Source organism: Bos indicus x Bos taurus, chromosome 1 (assembly GCF_003369695.1).
Source record: "Bos indicus x Bos taurus breed Angus x Brahman F1 hybrid chromosome 1, Bos_hybrid_MaternalHap_v2.0, whole genome shotgun sequence".
In the NCBI taxonomy this organism is placed as follows: domain Eukaryota; kingdom Metazoa; phylum Chordata; class Mammalia; order Artiodactyla; family Bovidae; genus Bos; species Bos indicus x Bos taurus.
Window position 1 is genome coordinate 96,865,355 of NC_040076.1, and position 22,964 is coordinate 96,888,318.

The window sequence follows — 22,964 nt, forward strand, 5'->3', positions numbered from 1 at the left end:
GTCATCCTTCAAGGCTCAGCTCAAGTGTCCAGGATATCCAGACCATCCTTAATCCTCTTTTGATTAGATTAACCATCCCTGATTGGTATTCTCCCATCATAACACTATCCATGTCATAATACAGTACAGGCATACTTCAGATATTCCAAGATTAGCTCCAATAATACTGCAATAATACCATTTTTTATTTTTTGGTTTTCCCAATGCATATGAAAGTTACATTTACATTATACTATAGTCAATATTAAGTGTACAATAGCATCATGTCTAAGAAAGCAATATACATACCCTAAGTAAAAAATACTTTATTGCTAAAAAATGCTAACCATCATCAGAGCCTTCAGTGAGTCTTATTTTTTTTTTTGCTGGAAGAGGATTTGAAATATTGTGAGAAACACCAAAATGTGACCCATACAAAGTGAGCAAATGTTGTTGTGAAGATGAAGTCGATAGACTCATGCAATGTAGGGCTGCTGTAACTCTTCAACTTGTAAAAACAACCAACCAACCAACCAACAAACACCAAAACAAAACCCCCTTCCAAAACACTTTATCTCTGAAGCACAACAAAATGAGGTATGTCTGGTTTGTATGCTTGCTAGACTAAAAGAGTTTTCAAGAAGAGAATTTTATCTTTTTATCATGGTATGCCCAGCACCTATAAAAATGACTTGGCATAGAGTTAACCTGATGTTTAACTGAAGGCATTTGAGCTTTCACATTAAGACAGACCTGTGGTTTTCTATTACATTGGTTCTTCAACAGGGCTTCACATCAGAATCACCTAGGGAAATGTAATACAAAACACACACACACACACACACACTCTAGATTCCATCCTAGGGATCCTCACGCAAGTATGCCTGGAATGAGCCTAGTGCACGTGTTTTCTAAAAAGCCTTCCCAGAATTTCAAGCTGACAGCTCCAAGAACCACTAACTTTTTAAATTTATACTACCTTTGTATTAAGCATAGAAAGAAATTCACAACTCAATGGCTAGTATATAACTAAATGTTTTTATAATGGTCAAATGACTAAATTAAGTGGTCTTCATGGAGGGCTACCACCACACAAACATTCTATTAAATACATTAAAATGATTTTAAGTAAAGCATCAAGTAATGTTGAAAATTTTAGACCCTTATAGTAATGTGTCTGACTGTGAAAGGTAGAAACCAGTATGTGTTCCTCATTAACCATTCTGCTTCTTTTCCTTTTGATTGTAATGGAAACCCTGTATTTTACTGGGCAAAGGATCACTCAGTATGAAAATCATGTTTCTAAGACTTTACTGCAGGAAGTCATGACCATGTGAGTAGGTTCTGGCCAATGGAATCCATACAGAAATGAAACTGCCTGTTTTCTGGATAGTATCCTTAAAAAAGAAGCATGTCCCTCACTTTCCTTCCCTCCTTTGGATGCATATATAAGGCTGGCAGTCATTTTGGACCATGAGATAATCTTTACTAATTGCCTTACACAGGCAGAAAACTTCAGATCCACCATGGAGCTGCTGTATCTGCTTACCATCAGGTTTCTTTAATGAGAGAGAAATAAGTATCCATCTTAAGTCACTGTTATTTCTTTTTTTCTACCTATCACAGACAATTGAACATACTTCTGACTGATTTAATAAATTTTTTATAAATATAAATTCAGAGAAATTCATTTTTAAAAAGGGTAGATTTTATATCTACATGGTTAAATTTATCTAAATTACTTCTTTTCTTAGTGAAGGCATCAAAGACAATTCTAAAAACTCCTATGGAAAATTGGATTTCTACTTTTAGTAGGTACTCTCACCTCATTTCCATCCAGAAAAACTTGATCATCATGGGGCTCAAGCTTGAATTTTTTCTTGGTTTCCTTCTTTTTGGGAGTTCCAGGAGTTTCCTCCTATTAAAAAACAAGTTGAATAGAAGAAAAAGTATTTACAAACAAGCAAAAAGGAGTATGACATTCATATACTCAAAGTTTTACTATATGAGACACAGAAATCAAAATTCTCAATCATGTATTCATCAAAACCCTAATATGGTTTAAGTGGTTGCTGCATAAGATTTTAAAAGTCTTGATATGCCAGTAGTGATAACATGCATGTAATAAATTTTTTATTTTTACTTAAATCTAGTTGAAATCACCTTTTTGGATTCTTCCTTTTCACCATCTTTTTTTTTTTCTTTTTCCTTTTTTGTCTTTTCATCCTTTAGATTTTCTTTCTTGCTCTTTTTATCTTCTTCTTTTCCACTTTCAGCTTTTCCTTTCTCTTTTTCTTTTTTTATGTCTTTCTCATACTTCATTTTCATTACTTTTAGTGCCCGATGAAAAAATTGCTTCTTTAAAAGCCTTTAAAAAAAAGGTATGACATTATATTCCCTATCCATTATGTAGATGTAGACTGAAAAGCAAAAATATCAAGACCTGAATAAAGTGAACAAAGAATGACATACATTGGCAACTCACAAGAAAAATTACAACTAGTAAGTCCATGGAAAAACAGTCTATTCGAAAACTTGTGCAGTCAACCTGATTATATGAAATCTAATTTTCAACTATATAATTTAATGAGATTCCTTTAGTTTTTCTTTAGGTTCATAAGGAGTAATCAAAATTCTGCTTTATTTAAAGTCTCAAATTCAAGAGTGGACATAAATGGAATATAAATATATGGGGAAAATAAATAAAACAGTTAAATGTTAATAGATTAAAAATGTGCCCATGATCTGTTGATCCAAATTGTGTCTTCAGATGTCTTTCTTGATGTTATTTTCTTCTCTCCACGTACCTCACTACTCAGCCTGCCACTATAATGAAATATCTTCAATAATGAATAATTAAATATGCTAAGATAAGATTTCTGAACTCTGAAAACAATTCTTCACAGTATCAAGATAAAAATTGTACAAAATATTTGGCGAGACAACACTATGTGTTTCTCTCAACACATTGTTATCCCATCCACAGCAGTTTTTCTTCTAATACAATTCATGTCAGATGCTTGCTTTGTTCTTTTTTGTTGTTGTTCTTGTTTATTTGCTTATCTGATGAGTTTGGAAGCTCAGCTGAGACCAAATTAAGTCAACCTTTGTTGACTCAATCTTTTCTAATCCTACTAAAGCAACTGGGTTACGCTTATTTTTATCATCTAAAAGAAAACCTTTTCAAATCTTATGTTCCAGTTTCAGAGTTCCTCATTTGTTCCTTCATTACTGTCTTGATAAAGGATAACTATCAAAACACAACCTAGACGCTAGGTCTCACTGCCACCAGCTGGGCCTGTTAATGGTACCTATCCACCTTTCTACCTCCACTGGTGCCTGCTCCAACACATCACACACTTGCTAACTAGACACTTCCTTCCTGGCCAAATACCACTTATTTCTGATCATTATGTTTTGCCTACCTGTGTTTTGACCTGCTTGGCTGGGCTTCTTTCTGATGCCCAATTAGGACCATCCCATGAACATTGCCAAAAAGCTTTTTCTTGTTCAGAAGAGCTATATAGCATACAATTGTGCAACTGTCTGAAATGTCCCCAAAGAATCTAGCATTAATATCTACTACACATACATATATGAATATCTGTTTACATACACACATATATGTAAACAAGTAAAAATCTGAAATGAGACCCTTAATAATTAACTACTTATGAGCAGAAAGTGCGATTTAAGAGTAGTGTTGAGTATCTGAATGAGGGGGGGAATCTTTCATTTTCATTCTACTTCAGACTTTCTTACAAAAATTTATAATGAAAATATTCTAATTTCTTTATTTTTCACTTATATAATTTCCAGATTTTCTATCAGGATCATTCATTACAATTTAGTATGAAAATGAAAATACATCTTACTCACTGTATGTTAATTGAAGAGCAGCATTTCATACTACAGTTCATATTATAGCTCTCCATATATTAAGAGTACATATGTACACATATAGATACTTAAATATATAGTCTCAAATGGTAATGTAATTATTCCTGAGGCAACATCATTAGTAATTTGCATTTTCTTCTGCATCATTTTCAAAGTCTTCTCAAGTTTCTTTGCGTTCTCAAAGTTTTCTTTGCTTTAGTGAAAAAAATGTTCTTAATAAAGAAATAAATAATTTAAAAAATAAACCACAGAACTTTAGGAGAAAAAACAATTCTTCCCTTGACAAGCAGTTACAGAAGAGGATAGAATCAGCAGGAACATCTGCTCTGTTACTTCTGCACAGCTGCTCCAGCCCATGAGACAAAAGTTAAGATTATTAACCAATCAAATTGGTAATGAGAAATTCACATTCAGGTAGATGGGTTCAAATATCACCTCTACCACTTAATTAGCTACACAGTATTGGGTAAGTTACTTAATTTTAGTATATTTCTAAAATGGGGTATCTATTTCATAGGGGTTTCTAGAACTAAATGAGAAGCATACAGATTGTTTACCATGGTGCCTGGAATGCACGTTCTCAATGTTAGCCATTACCAGTGCTGCAGTGAAATCATTAATTTCATTTAATAGAGAAAACACATTTGGTTTATAAATCATTACATTACACCCTCATTCCATTCATTAATAAGTAGAATCATTGACTTATTCCTTGATAGAGAATGTCTACTTCAATTCACCATATGCCTCAAAAAATGAGATGACACTTACTATTGTAATAAAATCAGTGCCTCAATTTATTTAGCTTTAAACACACCGTATAGAACAAATCAACTACATAAACTGACATTTTCACAGACTACTCATACTTTCCTAACTCAGGATGTTCTATGCCCTCTGCCAGGATCAAATGTCCACTCCCCTATTATTTGCTGGGTAATCACCTACTTTATGTTTCAAAATTTTATTAAAATGTTTTCTCTGTGAGGCTATTCTTGAACTTTCCTTTCTTTCTTACGGAACACACTATATTGTAACTAGTCACAGATTTTCTCTCAGACAACAATATGTGCTTTGGAGGCAAGAGCCAAGTCACAGTTATCTCTGTATTCCTGAGGCCTGGCCTATAATAGATATTTGATATGTATTTGTAGAATAAATAAATGGATTAAAAGCAGCCTGCAAAATGCCACTAAATTGCTTATTACTTTTCTTCACCTCTTAATTTTTTCCCAGGTTTAGTAAATGTTTATTAAATGCCAGACATGTGTTTAGGACTTTAACTTATCTAACAAGGGTGAGGTTTTATTAAATGCCCACACTGAGCTAACTGCTGTGGAGTTACACTAAAGTATAGAACAGTCCTCCAACTGCCTTCAGATTTAGTCAGCAAGGGAAAAAAAAAAAAAACACACACACACACATGTAACAAATCTATTTAAACAGTTACCTTTATAAATTCTATAGAATATTAGATTAATGTAAGCTAGAGGACCCGGGGAATACTAAATACTAAAGATGCAATGTGGGGGACTTATATTGAGAGGCAGGCAGGATAGAACCACGTGGAGAAAGTGGTAGGTTATTACCAAAAGACCAGAAAAGAGGAGTGTGGTATAAGAATGAGAGTGATAAGGACATTAGTAGACTGGGGGGTTGGAGATGCAAAGTCACAGGAAGGTTAGGATGACACTAGATACAAGATTTAAGAGTCTGTATTTGAAACAGGCCATGAAGAGGCATGGAGCATACTAGAAAAGACTGTTTTGTGTATCATACTATAGTTTCCTGTTTTCTTTTGTTTTTCCTCAACCTCCCTCAAGCACACTTCAGAGAATGAGACAGGACTAGTGTCTCTCTGTGGTTCTGCCTGTAGTCAGTTAGGAACCCATGAGAGCTGGTCATCATGAGGTCTCTATGGTTATTATTAGAAGTGGTTTTGAAAAATTCATGCTTCTCTATCTTAGTGCAAAAAGGACACAAAAAGCTTGATATGAATGGGAATAACATATACAACAAAAAGTGAGTGTATTGCTAGAACCATCGCCATACTCGTTTTTTTTTTTTTGCTTTTCATATAACAAAGTATCAAGTCTCTAAAAGGCCAAGAGAAACATATTAATATTGGCTGCTTATCTCGGACAGTTGGGCTCAGATTTTATATTAAATTTTAGTGTATGTGCTGCCAAAGCAAGCACTAATATTCAAATAATACTGACAGGTTAATCCTTCATCTTAATTTCTGTTCATTAACTGGATCATTATTTTGGAGAAGATAGTATAGTGCAGTGGTTAAGACCATGGACTACACTGCAAAGCCAGATGGCTGGATTTAGAATTTTGGCTAGCCACTTACTAGCTTTGTGACTTTGGGTAAGTGATTTAACTTCTTTGTGCATTTACAGCAGCTTCTACTTATATACTACGTATAAAAAACAAGTCTATTTTGAGGCAGGCAGGGAAATTTGCACTTTGGAATTCTAATACACAGATGGCTAAAAGGAAAATAGTGATTGCACTTCTGTTAGCTAATCCCTGCCCCAACAATGAAATTTTCATTGCTTCTGAAAGGTCCGTTAATGACTCCAGTTTTTGGCAGCTAAGAATTTTTTTTTTTTTTTTTGGCTGTGCAGCACCACTTGTGGGATCTCAGTTCCCCAATCAGGGATCGAACACCAGGCCAATGGCAGTGAAAGCAGGAGTCTTAATCACTGAACCACCAGGGAATTGGCAGCTAAGAATTTTAATAAACATTTAACAATTCTTCAACTTTACAGCTTTAGCAGACAGACTGTGAAATTTTTTTAACAGTTTTTTAAGAGGGTTCTCATGTGGCTGCTGCTTCCCAGGTGGCTCAATGGTAAAGAACCCGCCTGCCAACACAGGAGACTCAGGTGTGATCCCTTGGTCAGGAAGATTCCCTGGAGAAGGAAATAGCAACTCACTTCACTAATCTTGCCTGGGAAATTCCACAGACAGAAGGAGCCTGACAGGCTACAGTCCTTGGGGTCACAAAGACTAAGACACAACTCAGTGACTGAGGACTTAAAATGTGGCTGCCACTTTAAATGCCATTAAGCAATATATTAGTAAATGCAATGTGTATCTCCCTACTAAATATATAAGATAATCTAAAATGTCAAATTCCCACCAATTATAAAATTCACTGTCACAGAAGCAATCTGATTTACTAACATCTTAATAAATCTGTTCAAGTAGTAAATAAACCAAAGGGGAAAACTGGGGGAGAAAAAAAACACAAAACCAGCATACTTCTTCCCAAGAGAAAAGTGATTTTTGGGGGGGGGGGCCCATATCATGTGTCATGAGGGATCTTAGATTCCTGACCAAGGATGGAACCTGTGGCCCCTGCAGTGGAAACACAGAGTCCTAACCACTGGACTCCCAGAAAATGGATTTTTTTACACCATTCACCATGAAACGTTTTTCCCAAAGAAGAAGTACCTATAAAACACATGGATATGTTACTGAACTGTCTATACTTCATCTTGGAATCAAGAAAAGATAGATGTCACAGCTGCCTTGATTTCACAAGGAATACAATAGCAATCACAACCAAAACAGAAGAGTGTACCTGGCTAATGGCTCAGTGGGTAGACACACAAACAACAGGGACAACAGGCCAATTAGGAGTTCCTGACAAAGTTTTGGAAAAGACTCCCCACCTGTTTTCTCTAGAAAAGAAAGAACTTTTATGTTCACAATAGGCACTGGTATATGATTTTTATTGCTGATCCCTCAGTTCAGTCAGCCTGCAAATGTACAAATTTAATAGAACACAAATAAAAACTATAAAAATATGATGGTCTAACTCCAAATAAATGCATTTCCTGAGTTACTGAAGATATCCAAGTTACACGTAAAAGTCATGCTTGAGCTACGTTGTAACAGAACTAAACGATAAAAACAGGGAAGGAGCTTTAGGACCACGGAGACCGTTTTTAAATTACTATTCACATTATCCTTCACTAAGAAATAAACAGTACCTGTTGCAGTAGTCAACCACAGACTCCCTTGTTGTAAATAAAGCTTCCTCTCCTTTCTTGGCCTTTGCCCACTTTGAATCCAAGAGGCAATCCACTGCTTTAGAAGCTAAGGAAGAAATTAATTATTCTAAATTTAGTATATAGCAGAACTTGAGTCTATCTAAATAATATTCTACAAGGCAAATTTCAACATTCCAGCATTCGAAAATAAAACCAAGTTCAACAGAAAATTTAAGTCTGACACAATCATGACAAATAGCTCAATTTGTGAAACATACTGATAAGCAGCTTTTTAAAGTAATGCTGTGAAATAAATGATAAATAAAAAATATGAACTCAAGCAATATAAATTGAGAAAATGTTCTTTAAAAAGTTCAAAATAAATGTAAATATCACTCTTATCAAATAATCAAAATATAAGACAAACCAAAAATTGTCCTCTACCACACAGTAAGAGAAATTCTGTCTCCAAGCTTTACCCACCAAGGAATACGTTCTGTAAACAATCTACTGCTGTCACTAGAAAAAACTAAATAGATGAGATCTGAAAAGAATAGCATGTCTATTTTTCAAACTTTTAATGACTAGCAAAATCATTAATCATAGCACTAAAGAGAATATAAAGGAATTTCTTCTCGATAATGGCAATTCAATCTTAATTGATCAGACAGGCAAACTCAACAACTTTTGAGTTATAAGTTATGGGGCAATACTACAGATGATATTAGCTTATAATGAAGTTGTTCAGATTATATGAAGAACAAAAGCTCCCAACTTGGTTCCAACAGACTGGTTTCACACTAACTTCTATGCTGGAATTTTTTTAAAAAGTATCATTTAAGTACATGAACTATCTGCTTAAAAATCAGTACTGAAAATAAATCTTATTCTATTTTAAAAATATCTCAAATGTCATTAAAAAGTACTTCATTTTTACTATTGACATTTTTAATTATGAAAGGAAAGAATAGGATAATCATGTGCCATATGACCCTCACCTACCTTCACCAATCATTCTTGCAAAGCACTTTTAAAACATCTGCCTATCCCCAAATTAGGTATCTTTATAAAATATGCCCACTAACATAATTTAAAATATGAAATCCTACCAATAAAATAATCAACCCGGTGACCCATCATATTGGTGGACTTGGTTGGACAGTTGAATCGAAGAAACTTGGCTACAGCCTTCTCTTCTTTAGATGGTTCACCAACTTCCTGCAAAGTAACAATATTAAATTTAATGTAATTATTTACTTGAGACATTCATACACTGAAGAATAAATTACATATCTTTTCTGAAAATCTTTTAAAGTGTACTACAGGCCTTTCTTTCAAGCTTTTTCTAGAGCAGACCTGGTAATCTATACAAAAGACAGAATGGAGATTTTAAAAATTACACATCTTTCAAATACAAGTTGAGAGGGCCCAAAGTTGCTTGTCTCTTGGCCTCAGCTACAAGGCATTTATTCTGAGTTGTTTTTCCAGCATGGTAACCACTGTGTACCAGTTCATCTTTACCCTTGCTTGGTCTCTCTTTACAAGCCATAGACAATAATTCAAAACATTAAGAGGCTGTCAATAGTGAGTGCCCAAATGTCAACGTAGGTAGAAACAGGTGCCATAAATAAATGTTAAGTAACAGCCAAAGTTATGTACCCTAAACAAAAGACTAGAGATCGCAGGAGGAGTTCTCAAATTAACCAAAGACAGCTGTCCCAGTGTGGTCCCAGATACAAGATACTACTTGAGATGCTGAAGATTTGTATTCCCTTTCCTTTTAGGGTTACAAATTCTAGATACTGTCGGGGAATCCTTTCTCACCTTGCCTTTCTTCTTCCTTTCTGAACAGAGGTAGAGCAAAAATTAAAATGCAATAGACAAGTAAGTTATAATCTCATTTAAAACTGACTGGGCTTCCCTGGTGGCTCAGCTGGTAAAGAATCCACCTGCAATGTAGAAGACCTAGGGTTGGATCCCTGGGTTGGGAAGATCCCCTGGAGAAGAGAATGGCTAGCCACTCCAGTATTCTGCATAGTCCAGGGGGTCACAAAAAGTCGGACATGGCTGAGTGACTTTCACTTTAAGAACTGATTAATGGAAGTGAACAAAGAGTTTTGAAAAGGCTGCTTTAATCCTTCCCTGTTTTCTAAAATTTTCCCATTCTTTCTTCCAAATTTTTTACCACTTCATTGTTTATCATTTCCCATCTTGCTTTTATTTCCTTACCTTCTGAACTACTTTTGAGTAGTTAAAAGCAGTGTACTTATTCTCTCTACTCATATACTGAAGAAAATGAGAGCAATTTACATTTGTGTATATATATCTTATATTTTTTTTACTTTTAGAAGTTGTCTTACTGCTGTAAGTTACTAATATCAAAATAAAAGCACTGCCTTCACATTTTTAAGCACAATACATAGAGAACTCAAGCAATATTTCTAGCAATGTATAATTTAAATGTGAATGATTTCATGAAGGTCTATTTCTTAAAACGAATAAAGTGCCAAATAATAGCGAAGAATTAACTGCCAAGAATCTAGACTGCTGAGAATAAATAATGCCGAAGACAGTTATCTTTTAGGCAAGACATTCTACTAATACAAAACAGGAAAAATAAACTATCTAAATCATCTGTATTTATGTCAGTTTTTCCACAAATTTCAAATAAGTCTGAATTCAGTTATGTCTGCGGAAAATAAGGGACAACTAACAAAGTCTCAGCTTTAACTTTATCCTGAAGAGGAGTAATTTGTGAGATGAAGTGAAAATCTGTGCCCTTGTTGTTGGGTCACCAGGCAGCTACTTCTCGGATTTCTTCCTTTGCATTTCCCAACTTCTCTGCTTCAAACAGCCAATTAACAGTGCATGAGTTTTACACTCTCATACTACCTCATTTGTGGGTTACTATTTGTGACAATAAAAATTAGAAACCCACACATTGTAAATCAACTATACTCCAATATAAAATAAAAATTTAAAAAAAAGCTAAAAACCCAAACCATTCAATCCAAATGAAGACTATAATAAAAACCAAATATTTATAAGAATAAAAGACCTTTAGTTTTATATATAAAAATAAATATCACAGAAAAATAGAATCTTAAAAAACTGTAAATTCAAACTTTAACACTACCAAGTTCACTACAATCTACAGTGTTTATAATTATTTAATCTGGGGTCCAGTACACTCCAGTATCCTGGCCTTGAGAATTCCATGGACTATACAGTCCATGGGGTCGCAAAGAGTAGGACAAGACTGAGCAACTTTTATTTTCACAAAATATAGTTTTCACAAGCTAAAAAGTATTCTATATTTTGGTTTTTGAAATCACACTAAAATACATTAGTATATGTAAAATGATAGCATTTAATTATGCCCAAGTAACACTGAATTTCTAGAAGCCTCATCTATCAGTAACAATATTCTGTATGTTCATGTACAGCCGAAAAAGTCACACTATATAAATAGTTGGAAATAATGGGATAGTATAATTGGCTTTATGGAGACCAATTCTATTTTATAATCACACCCATATATGTTTAATTTTTCCCCTCAGTTAATACATCTGTTGTCAATCTAAAGATTTATCTAATTGACTGATAAGTTGTTACTGGGATATCATTAAAAATGGTATGTGGGGGAGAACTCGTGATAAATGTAAATTGTTCAAACATATAATTACTGAGTTGTTTACCCTAAAATACCATTGGGTGCTACAGTTAATACCAAAAATTTGTTAAGGCACAATACCTACATTATGTTGCTGTTGCTACTGCTGCTAAGTCGCTTCAGTCGCGTCCGACTCTGTGCGACCCCATAGACGGCAGACCACCAGGCTTCCCCGTCCCTGGGATTCTCCAGGCAAGAACACTGGAGTGGGTTGCCATTTCCTTCTCCAATGCATGAAAGTGAAAAGTGAAAGTGAAGTCGCTCAGTCGTGTCCGACTCTAGCGACCCCATGGACTGCAGTCTACCAGGCTCCTCCGTCCATGGGATTTTCCAGGCAATAGTACTGGAATGGGCTGCCATTTCCTTCTCCGCTACATTATGTTACAACTATCCAAAACAACAACTGTTATTTTTCAAAATAAGTGGTAGAAAAAATATTTTAGGAGTACAAAACAGGATCTATGAAAGATCTCCTGGAAGAGGGACCTAGATTCTGAAAGATGAACAAGTTTAGGATAAGCTGAATGAATAGTATAAAAATACTGTGGCTGAAAATGAGTATAAAATTTGGTTTCACTAGAGTCAAGTTAGAAAGCATTGTGAGGCTAAGTAGGTGTAAGTATAATAGGGCTAAATAGTATTCAAAGCATTCTGAGAATTTTCAAATTTACCCTGTAAGTCACAGAAAGTTTTTGACTAGGAGGAGGACATAATGAGAAAAAAAGACTGAGATACTATTTTGGAGCCTACATGTAGAATGAACTGGGGAATAAATGCATAAGGCAGCAAACTAGTTAGTATTCAAGTAAGATGTGATGTGATACTCTGGACTAAGAAGGATTTTGATATCTGAAACATTTCAAATGTAGAACAGATAGGAAGGACTCAATGATAAAGGATGAATGAAATTACTTAGTTTCTGCTGCTGCTGCTAAGTCACTCAGTCGTGTCCGACTCTGTGTGACCCCATAGACGGCAGCCCAGGCGGCACCCCCGTCCCTGGGATTCTCCAGGCAAGAACACTGGAGTGGGTTGCCATTTCCTTCTCCAATGCATGAAAGTGAAAAGTGAAAGGGAAGTTGCTCAGTCGTGTCTGACTCTTCGAGACCCCATGGACTGCAGCCTGCCAGGCTCCTCCATCCATGGGATTTTCCAGGCAAGAGTACTGGAGTGGGGTGCCATCGCCTTCTCCAAAATTACTTAGTAAAAGATGTCAAATAGTCTGATCAACTAAAAGGACAGTTTTTCAATAACAGAATTTCAGAATGAAGGTTATTCTGGGGAGGAAACAATCACATCAACCTTAGGCATGACAGTCTACACTCATACTAACACTCAAACCATTAACTAGACATGGTACCAATCTACTGACTGTTGATACAGGCATCACACATAAAATATGTTACAAGGATACAAAAGAAACTGTTATTATATACAGTACAGAATCTGATTCTACATGAATCCACAACAGTTTAAAAACCTCATTTTAACAATTACTTCAAGTTCACCAAGCTCTTTTCCACAATTGCAAAAACATACTCAAGTATTCTATCTTCCTTCCCTTCCCCTCCTTGGTAAAGGCACTGCTAAGCATGAATAAACAGAAAAGGCCCAGAAAACATGGACTTGGATAATCTCAACTAGACACAGAGTTCCTTATTCACTGATACTTTCTTAAAGTATCAGTAACTTCCCTAAAACATCTGACTAGAATTCTTAACAAGATATTTGTACAACAGAACGGCTTTCTTCCTTGCTCCTCCTTCAAGTTCAAATCCTTAAAAAACTTTTAGTATCTTCTGTGAAATATGACATGTTCATTATACCACATATAACATACATATTGTAGGCTGCCTCTAAGAGTTTAGGATTTGTGCCATCTGCTGGGGCTTTGAAGCCAGAAAGATTATTATTGAAGCATACCAAGATTACATGACTTGGGAAGCTAGTAATACAGAAGAGCCTGCCATGGAATCTTCCTTCTCACTGCTCCCCTGCTGCAGGCTAAAACAGTCTTATCCTCTTCCTGTCTATATACACATTATCTTCAGAATATTTTCCTAACTTTTCTAGAAATCTAATGACAAAATTGAAGGTCTTTTGGGAATAGCATCACCCACTAAAAAAGAGAAACAAGTTTATCAACCCTCCAATGAAGGGAATTTTGTAGCTCAATGAATGAGCCCAAACATCTTAGAATGAGCAAGCAAAGAACCAATACATTTTGAGGGTGGACTGCCAACCCAAACACCAAGATGCCAGCAGTTGCAACTCACAGTCCAAAATTACAAAAATGGAAAGTTAGGGAAGAACTTTCTTTTTAAATTATTTAACAAAGACTATTTTTTATTTCAGAATACATCAACATTAAAAAATACTATAATGAAACTGGGGTTACCATTTCTGCTGCTGCTGCTGCTGCTAAGTCGCTTCAGTCGTGTCCAACTCTGTGCGACCCCATAGACAGCAGCCCACCAGGCTCCCCTGTCCCTGGGATTCTCCAGGAAAGAACACTGGAGTGGGTTGCCATTTCCTTCTCCAATGCATGAAAGTGAAAGTGAAGTCGCTCAGTCATGTCTGACCCTTAGCGACTCCATGGACTACAGCCTACCAGGCTCCTCCGTCCATGGGAGTTTCCAGGCAAGAGAACTGGAGTGGGGTGCAACTGCCTTCTCCGTTACCATTTCTAGCTATATATTATTTTAGCTGGTACTTAAGGTAACCTTTCTGAGAAAAAAAAATTAGATCAAGAGTCAGTAAGCCATGGGCTTCAATCTTACAGAAATTTTGACTTAGAATTTCTGCCCCCTCATTCTCCTACCCTCAAAATGATGAAAAAAATTTTAAATCAATTTATTCAACAGAAATAATCTTACGTAATAAATAAGCTTGTTGAATAAATTGAGCAAAAGACATAGATTAGGGCACCAATTGTCAATTTGTATTTTTATACAAGCAGTATTGTCTCAGATGGTAAAGAATTTGCCTGCTATGTGGGAGACCAGGGTTCCATCCCTAGATCAGGAAGATCCCTTGGAGAAGGGAATGGCTACCCACTCCAGTATTTTTGTCTGGAGAATCCCATGGACAGAGGAACCTGGTAGGCTACAGCCCATGGGGTCGCATAGTCAGACACGACTGAGCGACGAACACTTTCACAAGCAGTGTAAAGTATTTGTGAAAATGCAAATAGGTTTCAGGTTAAAATCTAAAAGCCAGAGGAGATTTTAGATAAATCATTTGCTTAAAGTCACATAGTAGCTTGAAGGATGTAAGGGATAATGGTAGTATAGTAGTGGCTACTGAGGTTTCCAAAAAACCCAATTTGAAATTCCTTTTCAACTCTAAAATTTGCGGTACTAGGATTTTAAGCTAACCTTTCTAGTAAACAGCACTTTGTTAACCTATAAGCACTTAGAGTATGTTTCTGAACTTACATGGTTGCATATCTTAGAAAACTAACAATTATTTGTTTTCAAATATTTTATTAATTTGAATTGAGATCACTTTCACTTGGAAATCTCAAACAAGAAAACTTCCCAATGTAATGTCAATGAACACATAGCTCACTTTTGGTTTTCAGTGGCCAGTAAAGTGAGTCCAAGAAGGAAATGTGACAAAATAGTCCTCTTGCTTCCAACTTTGATGGAATACCAGAAATCTAAAATTAGGCTGTCCCAGAAAAAGCATACAAATTAACTACTTTTTAAAACCCTGAACTTACATGTAGCAATCCTTTCCCCCAACATACAAATTACAACTCAAGGTCCCTAATTCTATTATATGTAGAAATCTTTTGTAAACATGAAACATCAAGTAACAAACAACAGGAAACCGAGTTGATATTACAGAACTTTTGTCCAAAAGTCTTACAATAGGATGTTTTCTTGTAACTTCAACTGTAAACATGGCCACTACATTTGATCTTTTTGTCTAAAGTAACACCAATATTACATTTTCTGATTCCCTGAAGGGAAAAAAAAGGGAGATTGATAAGCTACTGTTGAGACTGCATAGTAGTACTCCAAGTAGTATGCCCAAGAGCTCTACAACATTCCTTCCACACAACATAGCTATATAGAAAAGTTGGAAGATTTGAGAAATGTCATTTATTTTCACTTAGCAGTATAACAACTTGATTTTTTAACAATCAGATCCTCACATACTTAGCTAATTCACAATTAAACAATAGTAAGTAAAAAATTTTTTATGGCACTCTCAACTCAAAGGTTTATTTACTGAATAGGTAACTGTTAATATTTCTTCAGCATATCAGCTGCTACTGCTGCTAAGTCGCTTCAGTCGTGTCCGACTCTGTGCGACCCCATAGATAGCAGCCCACCAGGCTCTGCCGTCCCTGGGATTCTCCAGGCAAGAACACTGGAGTGGGTTGCCATTTTCTTCTCCATTTCGTGAAAGTGAAAAGTGAAAGTGAAGTCGCTCAGTCGCGACCGACTCCTGGCGACCCCATGGACTGTAGCCCACCAGGCTCCTCCATCCATGGGATTTTCTAGGCAAGAGTACTGGAGTGGCTTGCCATTGCCTTCTCCACCTCAGCATATCAGAGTGCTTAGCAAAAACCAAAAAAAGTAATCCTAAACCCTTCATCCTCGGGGAGGTGGAAAAAAAGTTATGTGCCAAATACTATTTTCATAGCTTTTATAACCTTTAATAACAAGTCATCCACTCACGTATTTTTTTCCACCACAACCCAAATAGGATCCCTTCAAGGTAAATATTTCTTCTTATGGATTTGGAAATAGAGGAAAAAAGCTAAGTAATTCGACCAAAGTTACACAGCTAATAATTACTGACACTGGGGTACAAACAGGCACAGTATGGCTCAAGTCTGAGCTCCCAGTCACTACCACTGCTATACCAGTTTTTAATCTTTTTGCTTAATATGAGATCACAACTGAAATAGAGCTGCTATTCAAAGTAAATTAGGATCACTTTTGTGACCACAGTAAAGAAGAGTTGAAATTAAAAAAAAAAAAAAAAATGTTTAGGGCCATAAAATGTACCATATGTGTAAATATAAGAAATTCAGTAAGTACTAATTTGACAACTTCAATACAAATTCTAATAAAAAATTATGTATCCACAACTGACCAATAACATTAAATTCTGAAAGACTAGGAACAGTATAATTATAAACTTCTTTCACAATAAACTTAAGCCTTGGTTTTATGACCTGTCTGAACTTGGGGGAGGGGGCAGGATTTGTCTCTTTTTGGTCCCCTTCTGTACTCTACTTGAAACTTTCTTATTTCTGCCAAATTCCAAAATTCCAGATTTACTGATCATATCTTTTTTCCCATAGTACTTCAGACTTTTAAGGATAATTTTAACTTGCATACCTAAATCACCCGTGGTGTAAGTTAAGTGATAAACTTTTTTTCAACAGAGAAATAAAACATCAGAAAGTCATTCTAAGCAATGAAATAGAAAGGAACAGAAAGAAAATGAGTGTAACAATTTGTGATTAGCATATTAACAATTTACAACATGCCCAATTTATGATGACATATGAAGGTTTCTAGGCACATTAACTAACAAGCAGACACACATCCTGAGTCTAAGATGTTCCACATGTTTAATCCTCTCAGCAGAGCATGAACAACAGGGGGAAATTGTAGGGAAGAAACACACAGATGACAGGCCTGTGGAATGAGGGAGGGATGCTATGTAGGTTACGAGATGACACACTGCCATGTCAAAGGTTCCTGGGCGCGACCCGCTCGTTGCAGTACCGAGAGTTTTGTTTATTTACACTGTGTCGCTGAAAGAAAGCCACAAAACTTCAACTGGACGCTTACGTTAATAATAAAAAGGAGAAAGGCGGGTACAAGCAAACGAACACCTGGATACGCAGGTCGCCGCCTGGGCCTCGGGGCAGCTGACCAAATCCCGCTCACTCCCACGTCCTACGGTCCTTCTATCCGCGCACAAAGAACGGGTAGCTTTAGGTCAGTCCTCCGCGTTCTTCTACCCTAGTTACCGTGGCCTCTATTTCGGGACAGCTAAGGCGAAAAGATGGGGTGGAGAAGGGAGGGGAGGAGCTCGGGAGGGTCGATGTATGTGCTCGGAGGGCGCTGACCTCCCAGCACAGGCCCAGGCCGGCGCCTCCACCAGAATCTTGAACTGACGGCCGCGCCTCCACGGCCGATTCCGAGCGCAGCGCCTTCTGCCTTCCGCTGCAGCCCCAGCACCTCCGCCTGTCTCCGCCGTCTCCAACGCCGCCCTTCCTCAGGCCCCTCACAACGACGCAGCCCACAACCTGCGGCCTCACAGTGGAACCCCACCCCACCTTGTCCTCGATTTCGCTCGCCCTTCCCGGGAGCTTTCCCAGCATCTTCCACTTCCGAGCGCCCTAAAGCCCCCTACCCAAGGGTTCGGCTTTGCTACCTGAATCCGCTTCTTGTGTCGCCTGCGTTCCGCCATGTTGGCCGCTCCGCCTGGTTCCCTCTGACGTGGAGCGAGGCGGGGGCGGTGGAAACCTCGCGAGAGCGCGCCGCGGGACCCGTTATGTAACCTGGCGGCTGGCGCCAGGGAGGAAGGAAGCTGGCGAGTGACCGGTATCGGCCACTCCGACCCTGGATATGCTTTTTCTCCCCTCTTTTCTCGGCTCCTTTTTTTTGCGGGAACTGGAAATCGCTGGGACTAGAAGGAAGTTAATAAGTGGATCAAAGAGCTGGAGGACTGGAAAGAGTCCTCTTGACTAGACATCTGACTCACCTGGAAAGCTGTTAAAAATACAGATTCCGGGGCCCCACCCCCTCGGAGTCAGTAGGTTTGGGGGTGGAGCTTTTCCCCTAGGATTTACTGGGACCTGTGGAATTCTAGACAGTCTTTGAGTGTGTTACTTCCTTTCTTGACAGTGAGCCCTGCCCTATCCATTCCCCCATTTGTAAATTCTACTCCCATTTTGAAGGTGGGAAAACTGAGACAGCGGAGGTGCAGCGAAATCAACTGGTTTATCTAAGGTTCCACAGTTAGTAAATAGTACATCCTAGACTGAAGCCCAATTATCTTTCCCTATACAATGTAGAGAGTAGTTGGGCTCATCTGACACAAACTTTGGATTCCGCATTCCGTTTTCCACGTTGCTTCTCAAAACGCACTTTTAGAATCCAAGAGTCAGAACTCAGGGAGGTACGAGGAACTAATAAGACAAATAGAGAACATCTAGGAGAAGGCAATGGCACCCCACTCCAGTACTCTTGCCTGGAAAATCCCATGGACGGAGGAGCCTGGTGGGCTACAGTCCATGGGGTCGCTGAGAGTCGGACACGACTAAGCGACTTCACTTTCACTTGTCACTTTCATGCATTGGAGAAGGAAATGGCAACCCACTCCAGTGTTCTTGCCTGGAGAATCCCAGGGACGGGGGAGCCTGGTGGGCTGCCCTCTGTGGGGTCGCACAGAGTCGGACACGCCTGAAGTGACTTAGCAGCACCACCACCAGCAGCAGAGAACATCTAAGAAGTTGAAATTAAGAAGACCGCAGGGTACCTGGGAGACTAGTTATAACTATTGTTATTTTGAGTGAGTGAGTTCAGTTGCTCAGTCGTGTCTCTGCGACCCCATGGACTGCAGCAGGCCAGGCTTCTCTGTCCATCACTCACTCCCGGAGCTTACTCAAACTCATGTCCATCCAGTTGTTGATGCCATCCAACCATCTCATCCTCTGTCCTCCCTTTCTCCTCCTGCCTTCAATCTTTCCCAGCATCAGGGTCTTTTCCAGTGAGTCAGTTCTTCATATGAGGTGGCCAAAGTATTGGAGTTTCAGCTTCAGCATCCAGTCCTTCCAATGAATATTCAGGACTGATTTCCTTTAGAATGGACTGGTTTGATCTTGTAGTCCAAGGGACTCTCAAGAATCTTCTCCAACACCACAGTTGAAAAGCATCAATTCTTAGATGCTCAGTTTTCTTTGTAGTCCAACTTTCACATCCATACATGACTCCTGGAAAAACCATAGCTTTGACTAGACGGGTCTTTGTTGGCAAAGTAATGTCTCTGCTTTTTAATATGCTGTCTAGGTTGGTCACAGCTTTTCTTTCAAGGAGTAAGCGTCTTTTAATTTCATGGCTGCAGTCACCATCTGCAGTGATTTTGGAGCCCCCCCCCCCAAAAAAAATAAAGTCGGTCACTGTTTCCATTGTTTCCCCTTCTGTTTGCCATGAAGTGATGGGATGGGATACCATGACCTTAGTTTTCTGAATGTTGAGTTTTAAGTCAGCTTTTTCACTTTCATCAAGAGGTTCTTTATTTCTTCTTCGCTTTCTTCCATAAGGGTGGTGTCATCATTGTTATTTTAGAGTTGTCCAGATAAAGAGAATGGGCTTAAATTGCTAGTAAGTGTTTCTGGACAGAAATTCTCATGACTTTAATGGAGGTTTTAAAGCATTTTAAATAGTAGAAAATTGGAAAAATGTAGAAAAGCAAGATGAAGGAAATAAAAATCCTTAACACTACCACTCAAAAATCAGTTATCATTTTAGTTTATTTTCTTCTAGTATTTATTTATACTTTGTGTGTACTTATATTTATATATTTCTCCCTTTCCTCCAATTGAGATCATATTGCATAATATGCCTTTTTCACTTAATGTTATGTTGAACATATATCATTAAAAAATTCTCTGTTTACCATAGTATGTATGTAATCTAATAGCAATTAAATAGGCAATTAAGGTGAATAGTGGCATCTTAATGCCTAATCTTTTATAAGATAAGATAGCTGAAGTTCATTTTTGAACTATGAAATTCTGTACTCCAGGAACAGGATCAGCAAGTCCTTTCGTTCCTTTTCCATCTGTAATCTAGAATCAAGGTATGTGAGAGGGGTGAAGGAAAAAGTGATTCTTACCAATTAACCCAAGATAATACAATATGAAACATCTTTATTTCCTTCAGGCCTCCCCATCCAGAATCAGGGTAGATCTGTTTTGTACTGTTGTATTTGGAGAATGGGCTTCCCAGGTGGCTCAGTGATAAAGAATCCACCTGTCAATGCAGGAGACACAAGAGACTCAGGTTTGATCCCTGGGTTGGGAAGATTCCCTGGACTAGGAAATGGCAACCGACTCCAGTACTTTTGTCTTAAAAATTTCATGGAGCCTGGTGGGCTGCAATTCATGGGGGTCACCAAGAGTCAACATGCACATATGCATGCATGAGGTTGCATGCATGCATTTGGAGAATACTGACTCCTTTTCATAGGAAATCTGGTTCATAAACAAAAGTATTACTGCATTTAATAGATGTTCAGTGCCTACAGGAGGCAAAATACTAGGTTAGGACTATGATGGGGAATGAAAACCCTTTGTGGAAAGTGACTTCCTCTCTAGCTACTGCCCTATCACCTTTTTGTTCAGAAGAGATTTAATTTATTGTCCCCAGATTCTCACTGATATTCATCCTTAGACCACAACACTTTGGTTTCTACCTCCACCATCCATTAATAATTCATGTCAAATTCAATGGCTTCTTTTGTAGCATCATATTAAGGATTTGACAATATTGACCATGCATTTAATTTATGCTCCTTCTTTGGCATTTGTAATATCGGGTTCTTCCTTCTTGTTTCTCTTTTGACTCCTCGCTTGTCAATGTTCGTGGTCACCATGCTTCCATGTTCATCTTCTTCCTTTTTCTCTATACATTCTGGAGATTCTTTTTCATGTTCATAGCTTAATTCCAAAATACTGCATAAATGTATATTTCTAACTGTCTTCTGTATATCTCCAATTAACGGCCAACTAGAAATCACCATTTCCCCAGCAAAATCTGTCCCTTTTACTGTATTTTTAAACTTGTAACTGCATCACTATTCACTTAATCACTCATGCTAGAAACCTTGAAGGTATCCCAGCTGGTCAGTCAACAATCCTGTTGAGTCTACAGCTGAGAAGTTTGGAATCTTCCCTTCCTCATCTTTCCTACTGCCATTGCTTTGTTCAAGTCTTTATCACTTCCTACCTGAACTGTCGTTGCAAAAGCCTCCTAACCATTCCCCCCAATTCCACCCTCTCTATACTCTGTAGACTATCTTCTGCTCATTGTTAACCACCCCCCACCCATTCTCCCCAGTTGTGTATAGCAACATTAAGAATGACTACGTTTACAATTATAACCCAAATGTCACATTCTGGGTCTTCCATCCACTTCATATCTATATAAAAATAGCTCAAGCATTCTTCTCATCACCCCATTTACATCTTTGATAGTGGTAGTGGTGAGTTTTCTCCTGTTGCTCTGATTTCCTTTTGAATTTGCAATCTCATTCCTGTCACTTGGCTTTTATTTCTTTCCCAAATGAAGGACATTGCCTCTTTCCCTTTCTTTTGTCAAAGCAAAACTGCTCTTTATCCCTTGACTCTGTCACTTCTTCTCCCCAGGGCTGCCTCTGAAACTCAGAATTTCTCTTGCTATATGCAGTAGAGAATTTGATGTCTTTACTCTTTATAAGATTCCTTTGGATTCATAAATATAAAAACGCATTACCATGCTCTGCTGAGTAAAGAGTTCTGTGATTTGATATCCTCACTGGAGGACTGATGAATAGGTGGGGACTTGAAGAATTCAGTTTCTTGGGAGCTACCATCCCAGGAAGTGGAAGGGAATAGTATGTAAATATGTATTCCCATTGATCAGAGGTATGCAAACTGGACACTGATACATTTAGGTTTTTGTTTTAAATAACACTTCCTCTGGGTCCATTTGGTATTTAAGTATATATGTATGACTAAACTGAAAAGAAAAAAATTGTAGGGAAGCATAGCAAATAATGGCCAGGCCTTCTGGGGCATTGTTTTTATAAAAGCAGTTTAAAACATGTTAATTGATAATGTCAGTGACTTAATGCTGTTATCACAAAGAAAAAAATTAATATAAATATATTTAAATCAAAATAAAATATGATAAACCTAATTTTATTTAAAATTTCATTTAATATTTTAAAATGAATTGATTCTTTAGACTTCCACTCAGAAAACAGCATAAAGAGGACAAAGAGTATGTATTATTGAAAAATAAGCAGGTATTTTGTTTTGCAAATACAGGAATTTTTAGCATGCTAATATTAGACTAAGAAAAATTCTAAAAGTCACTTTGATTTTTTAACTGAAATGGTAATTGCTTTATTATTCCCCTAATTAAATCCTTGTTAATATATACAGAGTTTCTCTTTTTTGCACTGAACCCCAACTAATAGAGCAAAGATAAGGAAATCATGAGTACTCTGTATATGAATGAAAATTGTATTATTAATGTTGTTTGTAAGGACTTACTTAGAGAAATCAGTTGCTTCCAAAATCATTGAAAGTTTGCAAGAGCAGGATCAAGACTGAGCCTGTTTGAATAACTGTCAGACCCTGCAGAACTAACCAGTCATGGGGA

At 37.4% G+C, this 22,964-nt stretch overlaps 1 protein-coding gene across 1 annotated transcript in view; it reads right to left on the bottom strand.

The window, feature by feature from the left end:
- Window positions 1–18,278, bottom strand: part of SEC62 (SEC62 homolog, preprotein translocation factor) — a 33,422-nt gene extending 15,144 nt beyond the window's left edge. The window contains exons 1-5 of the mRNA XM_027541507.1: window positions 17,968–18,278; window positions 8,996–9,104; window positions 7,887–7,992; window positions 2,143–2,347; window positions 1,805–1,897 (exon numbers count right to left, since the gene is read on the bottom strand). Coding sequence (XP_027397308.1) covers window positions 1,805–1,897; window positions 2,143–2,347; window positions 7,887–7,992; window positions 8,996–9,104; window positions 17,968–18,003 — 549 coding nt within the window. The 5' untranslated portion in view covers window positions 18,004–18,278. The remainder of the gene's footprint in view (window positions 1–1,804; window positions 1,898–2,142; window positions 2,348–7,886; window positions 7,993–8,995; window positions 9,105–17,967) is intronic.
- Window positions 18,279–22,964: the final 4,686 nt, after the last annotated feature.